Consider the following 11,567-nt stretch of genomic DNA (forward strand, 5'->3'; position numbering starts at 1 on the left):
ATTTTACAAACCATAAGTCTGTTGTTCGCCGTCGCTGTCTGCCGCTTGTGTTTCGCGGGACGAGATGTATTTTTCTGTGGTAGTATGTAATGTACTATATAATGGAATGAAAAACTTCCAAGCGGAGTGAGATGGGAAAAAAAGCGCAATTCCGCCATCTTTGGGAGGCTCTTATTTCTGCAGTATACAGACACGGTAGCGTCCTTCTGTCGGTCCGTACGATTACTACCATACATCATTTATTATTATTATTTTTTTTTGCTGTACTACTTTTAAAATATCTTTGGTAAAAAATACATTTATTTTTTCTACTGCCACCTTCTGACTGCCGTGACTTTTTTATCTTTGCGTCGACATAGTTCCGTGGGGGTTCATTGGAATTCTTTTTGATTGCTTTTTGCTTCATTTTTTCATGGAGGCATTACTCTGATAGATTGGACTGTTATGGACTGTTCCTATTTTGGACATCATCAATGCTTGTGCCCAATTTCATGTTTCTACGACATCAGGAAGTGAGAGAATTAGATTCCGTACGAAAAATTTGGGCGCTAATTCTTTTGCGCTAGAAATGAGTAATCGAGTTGGGACCCATTAGCTTTTCCTATTTTGGAGATAATCTATTATTGTGCCAAATTTCATGTTTCTACGACATCGGGAAGTTGGAGAATTAGTGGCTAGTCAGTCAGTGAGTCAGTGAGGGCTTTCGTCTTTATATATATAGATATAGCAAAAAGGTGTTGTTTTTTTTTGCTTTTATTACCTTTTATTATTTTTTTTTAAATAATTAATAAAAAATTTTTAGACTGACTATGACATTTTTTTAGTCCCCATATGAACTTGCGAGGCTTTGATCGCTCCTGCAGTACGATATAATACCATAGTGTTACATTATACCGCAATCTGACAGGCAAACCTGATAGGTAATCTGCAATGGTAACCCTAGGGGCTTTCAGAAGGCCCCCAGCTGCCATGGCAACTGAACGGCACCCCGTAATTTCATTGCGGCATGCTGATCAGAGCTGTTGCGGGCAGATGTTATCTCTAAGAAGAAGCCAGCACCTGCATAGTATGGCGCGGGATCGACTCCCGTTCCCCCTCTGTAGAAACACCTAACCCCCAGGATGTAAATGTTCGCCCTGGAGCGTTAACGACTTAAATTTAGTTGAAAAACCATCTTTTGAGCGATAATCGCTATATACCAAAGAGCTCCCCGGGCTCGTACAGAGATATACATTGGAGATGTGATTTGTGGTAATGTGTTTCTGGGATATTTTAAAGAACGATGCTGACCTAAAGGAATTCATCCCAGATGAACCTTCTATTACATTTAGAAGGGGGTGGAATCTTAGGGATCATCTTGTCAGGAGCCATCTACATCCCATCTCTTGTTCTGACTCATGGTTACCAATTTGTAGACCGCCCAGCATCTTTCCATGCGCTTAATGTGTTGCTTGCATCTTCATACACAGGAGTAGCTCTTCTACCAGCGCCTCTACTCAACAGATTTTTCAGAATCGTGAATTCATCAATTGCCACACCAAAAATATTGTCTATATGGCCACATGCCCCTGCCCAAGAAATTACGTGGGCAAGACTATCCAAGAGTTCCGCCGACACATCATGGGTCATGTGGGGAACATAAGAAGAAAAGAGTCGACATCATTAGCAGATCATATGCATACGGTACATAAGCGCTTGTCCTGCTATTCTATGGATGATCGTGTGGGATAAACAACGATCGCTTCCTGGTATCTGAGGGGGCTTTCTAATTATTCTATGGACTTTTAATTAGGAGTGGTTATGGTGCTGAGAGCGGGGTGACTTCAGGGTTCGGCGCTATGGTAGGCGCGGCCCTGTATTGATGCCTACTCCAGCAGACGTCCGATTGGTCCTTTGACTATACCTCCATCTTGTGGACGGGCTTAGACTGCTATAATGCTTGGGCAATTCCAATCTGACATTACAGCCTCCGACCTACCATCAAGGCCAGAGGCGCTATCGGTTTACTGTTGCACTCCATCACTATTAGGGCTTACAAGCTTAGTTTACTGCTGATATATTTTTCTCCTAAAAGGAGTTTCCTCTCAGTGATTGGACTAGTTCATTGCTGGTTTGCTATTCATTGCAGCAACTATCTTCCTGGTCCTATGCTGAACACCTCAGTCATCCAACACGATATCAACCAGGGTGTCTGGATGCTGCAGGAAACTGGCGTCACGAACAAGAACCACAACAACCACCATTACTTTATTTGTAATCTAACCGGGTGGGAGTACCAAGCTGCCCTTCACTCTGGCGTACTACAATTTGGCATCACAAACCTCAACTACGATTACCTTAATGTGTAACATAGTTCATTGTCAACGTGATATCACCCAAACTGATTCCCATTTGCACTTGTGTGACAGCAAAAAACTGAAAGTGATAGCTGTGGTACGCGCTGGCCCTGAATGTAGGGTTACCACCTTTGTTGGCAAAAAATACCGGCCAAGGTAAAATGGGCATGGTTTAGAGGCATGACTAATCAGGATATTGCTGCATTATTCCACCTGGAAACATATGGATAAACTGTCACCTCGCTGGTATCCTTCTTATATTGTGGTGCCCACACTCTAAGGCCTCATGTACTAAGGTCCCAGTCTTAGTTCAAGAGGCCATAGTCAGCCTGTATCATATACCCGCTGGAGATGGCCCTGTAATGAATGTGGTGTCAGCTGTAAACAACTCCCATATTGGGAAACTACCCGTTAACACCATGAAGACTGCTTGCAGCCAGGACTTGTACCTCTCTATCCTGCCTCTACTCCCAGTGAACCTCTTAGTAATCTCCCCCTATTATTAGTGGCCCCACAAAGTGATAAGGCCCCCAACTAATAGTGCTTCCAACTCATAATAGTGTCCCCCTCTGTAGCCCCGACTACTAATAGTGCCCCTCTCAATGACCCTAACTAGTAATAGTGCCCCTTTAGCAGCTCCAACTAGTAATGCAGATGGGTTATTCTTTAGCCTGAATCTTTACAGGGTGGTTTATTTACACTTTGCATTACTTTACAATGTTTTTTTGTGTTAAGAGAACAATAGCTTTTAATGGGTTAAGATAAGGTAATTTCCTGCTCTGTGCTATCGCATGGTAGAATTTGTCCCAACCGTAGTGCCCCTTACAGTGAGCCCCAACTGGTAATAGTGTTCACCTCTGTGGCCCAAACTAGTAATAGTGCCCTGTCTGTGGCCGCAACATATAGTAGTGTCCCCAATATTAATAGTGTCCCCTCTCCATGGCTCCAATAGTAATAGTGCCCCCTCAGTGACCTTAACAGTAGTAGTGGCCACAGTAGTAATACTGCCCCCATTTGTGGTCCCAACCAATAGTAATAATAAGCAGTAAGCAAACACTTTAACTCAAAATGATAAAAGTCTTGCTAACTGCAGCCACCACTAGGGGGAGCCTATAAGCTTACTGCATACTAGCTATATTAGTAGAGGGCAACTAGTGACCTGTCTACTCAACTCAGCAAACGCCAAGAATTTTACTTGAGACATAATTAATGCAGACTGCAGGTGGCAGTGTCACACAGAGGATCTGGCAGAAGGAGAGCGTAGTGGGTACTATACATCAATGTAGGGATGGGGGCATGTGAATTAACTCCTTCTTAGGGGGCATGCTGCTGTATTCTTTTTTTTTTTAGGGGGGGACGGGATTGGTACATGACTGTTGTTACTTGAGGGCATTTGGTTGCATCATTCTTTGAGGGCATGCAGCTGTGCCATACCTTGTGGGCATGAAGCGATACTGTTTCATAAGAGGCTCATGTTTTTGCAATTTTTTTGGAAGCAGGGGGCCCATAGAATCATAGCTGTCATGTTTCTTAGGGGATATGTAGCTTGGCAGTTTCTGGGGGGCATGCTACCCTCTACTGATTGTTGTGGGGCATGCGGTTTTGCTAATTTTGTGTGTGCATGTAGCTGTGCGTTTTTTGGGGGGCTTGAATCTGTATCTGTGTGGTGTGTTGGGAGACACCGCAACTGCATCTTCTTTTGTAGCTAGGTCATACCTTGTGGGCAAGGAGATGTAGTGTTTCTTGGGGATATGTGGCGGCACCATTTCCTGGGGGCATGTATAGTAGCTACATCACTTTTACTAGTGCATGGAGATGTTTCTGGGTAGAATGTACAATTAAGAGCAGTACCCGAGGCCCCCATAATGTAATGGGTGCCCACCACTGAATAATAAATTGAGCTCAAGAATACAACTGTATGCAGCAAGCTCCATAGCTCCCCCTAGTGTTGGGCAGGAGATGTCCATATATTTATCGGATAGAACATGTTTCCACATCTGTGTTGTGCTCTTCTCAGCCCTCATCCAATAATACACAGTTGCAAGAAAAAGTAAGTGAACCCTTTTGGCATTACCTGCATTTCATGTGGTCCGATTGTTGTGTAAGTCACAATTATAGACAAACATAATGTTACTAATAACACACAGTTGTATCGTTCATGTCTTTTATTGAGCACACTGAGTAATCAGCCACAGTGCTGGGAGAAAAAGTAAGTGAACCTTTGTGTTAAGTTCTAAGAGCTAAATGGCAAAAAGTGTTTCAGTTAGGAAGATCCAAGAGAAGAACCCGGAATTTCTTCTTTCCTGGGAGTACAGTACAAGCATATCCAGTAACATCTGTGTACGCTTTCCAGACATTTCTGAAGAAGGATCTACTTTCCCGAAATGCATTATTTGTGCTGCTGTCAGATAATTAATAAAGAAGAAATCGGGTTAATCCCTTGCCTTTACATGCTTTACATTACAAAGGTTGCGCCCATGGTCCACAATTTTCTTCTTTTTACAATTAAGCATTTCAGTTAAGGAGATGAGATTGGAAGTACAAGTTTCTCAGGTGGTTAGCCCATAAAATAAAGGCACACAAAGCCTGGTTTCTGACCGATCTGTTCCTCTCAGTAAAGATTGGTTAGTGTCAACAAGACGTTGATGCAAACAACTTTCAGAAGACCTCAGAAGATGTGTTATAGAGATACATGAGGATAGAGAAGACTACAAAAGCATTGCGAAGTGGAGCTTTTCAACACAAATGCACCACACTATGTTTGAAAGTAAAAAAGAATGCCACACACCAACACCAAAACCTTATCAAACCACGAAGTGTAATAAAGAGAACATCAGGGTTTGGGGCTGCTTTGCTGCCTCAGAGCCTAGACATCTTGTGATCATTGATGGAACAGTTAATTCTAAGGGGGATCAGAACTTTAGAGATTCCTTACTCGGAGAATAGCAAGGTAGCTGTCTTTGACCTCAAGTTGAAGAGACGTTGGGTAGTTCAACAAGACAATTACCCAAAGCACACAAGAAAATCTACTAAAGAGTGGTAGAAGAAAAAGATTTGTGTTTCAGAATAGACAAGTCAGAGTCCTGACCTTGAAGGGGCTTTCATAGTTGTAGAATATCTGTACAACCAGCTCCCCATGCTTTAACGTAACAAATCAAACATATGTGACGTCCCATAAACCGGACGGGACTGCAGCCTACAAACAACAACAGCCATGGAGGACCGGACACCAATGCGGGACACACCAGGAGCAGGGAGAGGTGAGTATATGGGAAGCTGGATGTGCAGACATTCTACCACTTGGACAATCCCTTTAACTATATAGAAATGCTGTGGCATGACTTGAACAGGTCCGTGCACACAAGGCATCCCAGAAATATTGATGAACTGAAAAACATTTGCTGGAAGGAATGGTTCAAAATCTCTTCTCAACGTTGTGCAAATCCTATTTGCAACTAGAGGAAATATTTGGTAGAGGTGATTGCTGTTAAAGGGGATATACAGGTTATTAGATTCAAAGATTCACTTACTTTTCCTTGCAATTGTGCCCCTCCCCCATGGTATGCAAATACTGAATTGTATTCAAAATGAACACAATGGTTTTGTGACCCGTGGATTTTATTTCAAGATGTCCAACTTTTAACCCCCTAGCGTCATCTAGCTAAATACAATAAAATTATTTACGAAAATCTCAGTAAAATACAAAATACTACATATGAAGAAGGCGACGTATGAGAAACACAGGACATCTGATGCTAGTAGTCATGGTACAGTAAGCCTAAAAGGAAAACTTCTCCCTGGTTACAAATACTGGATCCTAGAATATGGCGAGTAAGGAATGTCTCGTAAACCCATACAGAAATAATGCCCAGGATGGGTGAATGATACCCAGGCATCGACCGGTCTAGGGGGATGTTAAACAAGGCATGGCTTCAAAACAACACAGGAGTCCTGGGTGAAGTGCGCAGCATCATCGGTTACAACGTCACTTCTTCTGCAGCTGCCTCACCAGTAAATCAGCCTGCAAGAAAATAAGATGGCGGAGGGTCACTATATAGCGCTTTGATAATAGTCATGCTTTAAGTAGGGTTTAAGTGTAAGTGTTGTTTGCCTTTGGGACTCACCATTCTCTAAACTTCCTTTTATGCTTTCTTCCTATAACTACAAATTCACACGGCTGTATGTAAGTTGCATCCGAGAATTTTGGGCACAACTCACATCAGACAACACACAGACACCCATCTATGTGCTATCTGATCAGTGGGCACAGTGGATATTGCATGCCTTATTCTCCATGATACAATAAAAAAAAACTTTTACAACAATGAAAAAACTTTTTCTCATGTATTTTTCTTTTTTTTTAGTCCACTAAAAGGATTTGAACTTGCGATCATTTCATCGCATATACCATATACTGCAGTACTTCAGATTGCAGAAAATGCTGGAAGCCTGCTATCAACATGTTTGTGCATGGAGGATCAGTCCCTGCTGTGAAGACCGGGGGGGTTGGAGGGGATTCCCTCTACTCACTATGATCTGTATGTGGGGACAGCAGGGAACACATAGACAATGTGCTCCCTGGTAACCTGTGGCACCATAATAAAAAAAAGTAACTAAAAAAAGTGAAATGTGCAAAATAATAAAAAAAAGTAAAAAAAAGATAAAAATACAAACATTAAAAAATAGAAACCAGTCCCTCCTCCAAGAATAATGACTGTTGGATCCTCTGGTAAGCCCAAGACAACCCCATTTAGAGCTGTCTTTGAAAGTACAGTAATTGCCTGTCTCTGGGGTATTTCGTATAGGTTGGATCGAACCATTGATCTTATTGATAATGTGTCTTGTGTGCAACAGGATGAAAGATTTTGATCCAATACAAGTGGGCATCACATTCACATTCTTACCAATATGTTCTTTAACATGTTGTTCCTGGAGTTCCTGAGAAAAGCGCATTCCTCCCCTTCACAAAGCTTAATTTCTTCTGAGACCTGCAGCCAAAATCGAGATCAGGTCATACAGTGAAAACCCACATACATGTATGCTAATAATAAAACAGTAACTTAAAGGGGTTGTATAAGAAACAGTGCCACTCTTGTGTGTAGGCTGAGTCTGGTATTGCAGCTCACTCCACTTCATTTGAATGCTGCAATACCCGATACAGCCTATGAACAAGAGAGGTGCTATTTCTGGAAGAAAGCAGATTTTGAGGGGGGGACGGGACTCTTTTTTTCCTAGTGGAGAGTGTCAGTTGGCATAGGGAGTATTACAGGGCAGATGGTGCTCCCTATGAAAAAATGTATGCAGGAAGCTGGTTCTGTACTGGATAGCAACCCCATTGCAGGACTTACTTTCTTGTATTTGCAACACTGTCTCCCCAGCAACTGGTGCAAGGGAGTCAGCATGTTATGGAGTACCACACCCTATCCTATTGCTGCCTATGGAGCAAGCGTTTCATAATCTGTAGGGTCTCTACAATGTTATGTAAATGTAGGTAATGATAAGCAAACTTTTGAAAAGTTTGATTTTGACGGTTTGCTGAATTTCTGCAAAAAGTTTGCTTCAGTTCGAATAAGTTTGAACCAAACCAGAACCCCACTAATACCTCTAAAACCGATGTATAATGCTGTCTTATATCCATAAAGGCCCTGCATAACACTCTTAGATCACCTAGGAGGGTATCTGAGTATTTTTGAGCTGTTTATAAGGCAAAGTTAAAAGGGTTTTCCCAATACAATTTTTTAGGAAAGTTCAACCCCAAATAGGGTTCTACTGTTTAAAGGGGTTGTCCCGCGAAACAAAGTTGGGGTATACACTTCTGTATGGCCATATTAATGCACTTTGTATTATACATCGTGCATTAATTATGAGCCATACAGAAGTTATTCACTTACCTGTTCCGTTGCTAGCGTCCTCGTCTCCATGGTGCCGTCTAATCTTCAGCGTCTAATCGCCCGATTAGACGCGCTTGCGCAGTCCGGTCTTCTCCCTTCTGAATGGGGCCGCTCGTGCCGGAGAGCGGCTCCTCGTAGCTCCGCCCCGTCACGTGTGCCGATTCCAGCCAATCAGGAGGCTGGAATCGGCAATGGACCGCACAGAAGACCTGCGGTCCACCGAGGGTGAAGATCCCGGCGGCCATCTTCACAAGGTAAGTCAGAAGTCGCCGGAGCGCGAGGATTCGGGTAAGTACTGGACGGTTTGTTTTTGTTATGCCTGCATCGGGTTTATCTCGCGCCGAACGGGGGGGCTATTGAAAAAAAAAAACCCGTTTCGGTGCGGGACAACCCCTTTATGTTTGCTCAACAATAGTCCTAGATCATTAAAGATTAACTCAACTCAAAGCACATTATGCCTTACAATTATGATTCCCCTTATACCTATACAGCAAAAAAGCTTGAGCAACCAGCGCCAGGCAGCTGCTGGCAAAGCAAACAGAATTGTGGGATGTATGAAAAGTGAAAAGACACATAGTAGATGCAAACAATGAAAACTTTATTAATATGTGCTGGCAGACCTTGCGTTGACTGTGGGTGACCCATTCATTCTGTTATTCAGAACAGGTATACACTCTTGCTTTAAAAAACTGCAGGAAACCTTTGCTATTCATTTGTGCTTGTCCTGTTGGGTTGGGTCTGTGCCCATCGGACACGGTTTCTCCCCGGATAGATGAACATCATCCTGTTTCTGACACCTGCTGTTTACTAAATCCTGCTATGGAGAATGGACAGGCTTCATCGACCAAATGTGCCTTGTAGCATCTGCCGCCCTTGAAGAAAGGCAGCACAGCTTATCATATACCACAAAGATGATTATTAGGCTGTGTCCTCCGGTGAGACGAGTTGTGCCGGTACAAGATGCGCATCCTAGAATTGGCCAGTAGCTGGCATAGGGGGAGGGAGTTACTAAAGCTGACGGTCACAGTCACTTCCTGCTAGAAGCATACAGTGGAGCAGAACTGTTTCTATGATTCCGCTCTGTATCTGAATCACTACCTCCTTTTCAAACTTTGGCTCAGAGATGCACTGTCAGCTCATAGTCCACTGAGGGGGTAATGGGATTATCCACTTATCCCCTTCCTCGGATGCTCATCAAATACTCAGAGGTTCTGGTGTGGGATCCAAGAATCCCTCAAGATATTACAAATAGTCCACTGAATGTTGGACACTATTTCAATAAATACGTTTATTAAGTGAGGCTAAGCTACATGGAACGCATTTTGGAGGTCTAAGGAGTGCCTCCTTTATCAAGCAGGGTGAGGAGGACAAAAGTAAATTGTGGGTTTCTTTGTGCACCATGTTATTCTAGCAGTTGTACTACTTGGAAGTACTGGTTACCAGGATGCATGCTCCCCGAACTTCAAGCCTCTAGCTCACATGTGAGCGCGACCACTGGAATAACATGATACGCATACACTTGCAATTAGAATTAATTAACCCCAACTGCAAATTAGGTTCATTTGTCAAGTTTTGCTGTTTGCAAAAAAAAACTATCAAACAAGAACCACTTAGTATGACATATAACTTAGGACAACACTCAACACAACAAATATAAGATAGAACGTAGGAACTGCTTCCAGATGTATCTCTAGGAACTGCCTTTGCTATATTTTTGTATCCCTTTCCTTCTTTGTACAAGGCAATGATCTCTCCTCTTAACTCTTCGGACCACTGTCTTGACTGAGCCACATTTCAAACATGCAGTGAAGTGTCACAGCTAACAAAGCCCTAGCCAGTCCAGGTATTTGATGTGTTTTATGTCAAGCACACTTGATGCAACAATCAAGTGATTGATTAGTTGTATCGGGTGTGTTTAAGACAAACCCTGATTTACAAATGTATGCTCTTATGAGGGATACTAGTAAGGGGTTGAATAATTCTGAGCCTGCAGTAATCATTAAAAGTGCCATTTTGTGATGGATTTGGAGAAACTACTTGTTATATTAGTTGTGTTCAGCTATTTAAGTTGCTTTTGTTTGTTTTTTGCAAACAGCTAAGAAGTTTGTAAATTTGGCAATAAAACTCAATTTGCAATCAGGGTTTGAATTATTTTGATTGCAACAGTAAAAACCTTCCATTTACTTCTGTTACCTTCACCTTGCTTGATAAAGCAAACATTCTTTAGGTTTGCAAACCACCTTGTATGGAGCTTATCTTCCATTAATAATTCCCAGGAAGGGGGAAAGTGGCTAATTACATTATGTCCTTAGTGAAGTAAGTTTATTTTATATAGGTCCACCAGGACAGGAGCTACTCTGTTCAGGCTTATAGAAGGGGTACCGGCCGGGGACCCTGCCCTATGATATTCATCTGTCCATCTTTCTCGGGCATATGAACAGGGAATGCCATGTTGGCACAACCCCTTTAAATACCGGAGAGCTCTTTAAAATACACAAAAATATCTGAAATTAATTTATATAAACATAAAGCATTCCCCATATAGGGATGACATAATACACTTTAATGCATAGGTAATACTAGGCAGAGATGATATTACAGTTACTAGCTAGAGGTAATACTAGATAGAGATAATACTAGTTGACTTCAACGGCAAATGAAATTTGCTGCATACAATTTTTGAAAAGTTAATGGTTGACATATGATATATTGACGACATACCTCTGGGGAAGAAGGCATATCCAGTTCTCTCTTGCCTCCTGGGTACCAACCATGAGACCAGTGCTGTCCATGTGATAGCTGTGTACTGACTGCTATCAGAACGAGGAGAAGAAGTATCAGATGGCTTTGGCAGGCCATGGATCTGTTTAGGGTAGAGTTCACAGAAACGGGTCTGAAAAGAAAAAAGTGATCAATCTAAAATGTTATCTTAAAAAGCCATTTTTTCCCCCAGTCATTATGTAGCTCTCCCTCCAGTATATATAAATGAGCTAGTGTTACCTTGGTTAGTTATTCCTTTCAGTCTTAAACTTTCTGATCATGTGATTTTAGTTCTGACCAACTCATATATACTTGGGGTTATGGATTCATTTTCTACTCAGTTTCTCTGTCTGTGTGATGTTGTTGCGTGAATCCTACCATAGAAACCTCCTAGAGGGGGATACAGACACTCCTGTCACAGTTACTGATGACGATCACACAGCTGCTGTCACACAGGTATAATAGAGGAGATCACAGTTAATCCTCCTAACTGTATACTTATGGTCTGTAGCTTATTTAGGTGACTATGTAGTGTACAGGACTTTAAAAGGCTGTGGTCTCCTGGGTGATGTCAGTAATG

General features: G+C 42.2%; 1 protein-coding gene across 1 annotated transcript; it reads right to left on the reverse strand.

Annotated features, from left to right (window-relative positions):
- Window positions 1-6,300: 6,300 nt before the first annotated feature.
- On the reverse strand, window positions 6,301-11,086 carry LOC136573300 (progonadoliberin-2). The gene is made up of 3 exons (XM_066574601.1): window positions 10,949-11,086; window positions 7,241-7,324; window positions 6,301-6,357 (listed from the first exon to the last, which is right to left on the reverse strand). The coding sequence occupies exons 1-3, from the start codon at window positions 11,084-11,086 to the stop codon at window positions 6,322-6,324; spliced, it is 258 nt and encodes an 85-aa protein (XP_066430698.1). The 3' UTR covers window positions 6,301-6,321.
- Between the last annotated feature and the right edge of the window lie 481 nt (window positions 11,087-11,567).

This window comes from Eleutherodactylus coqui, chromosome 7 (genome assembly GCF_035609145.1).
Source record: "Eleutherodactylus coqui strain aEleCoq1 chromosome 7, aEleCoq1.hap1, whole genome shotgun sequence".
In the NCBI taxonomy this organism is placed as follows: domain Eukaryota; kingdom Metazoa; phylum Chordata; class Amphibia; order Anura; family Eleutherodactylidae; genus Eleutherodactylus; species Eleutherodactylus coqui.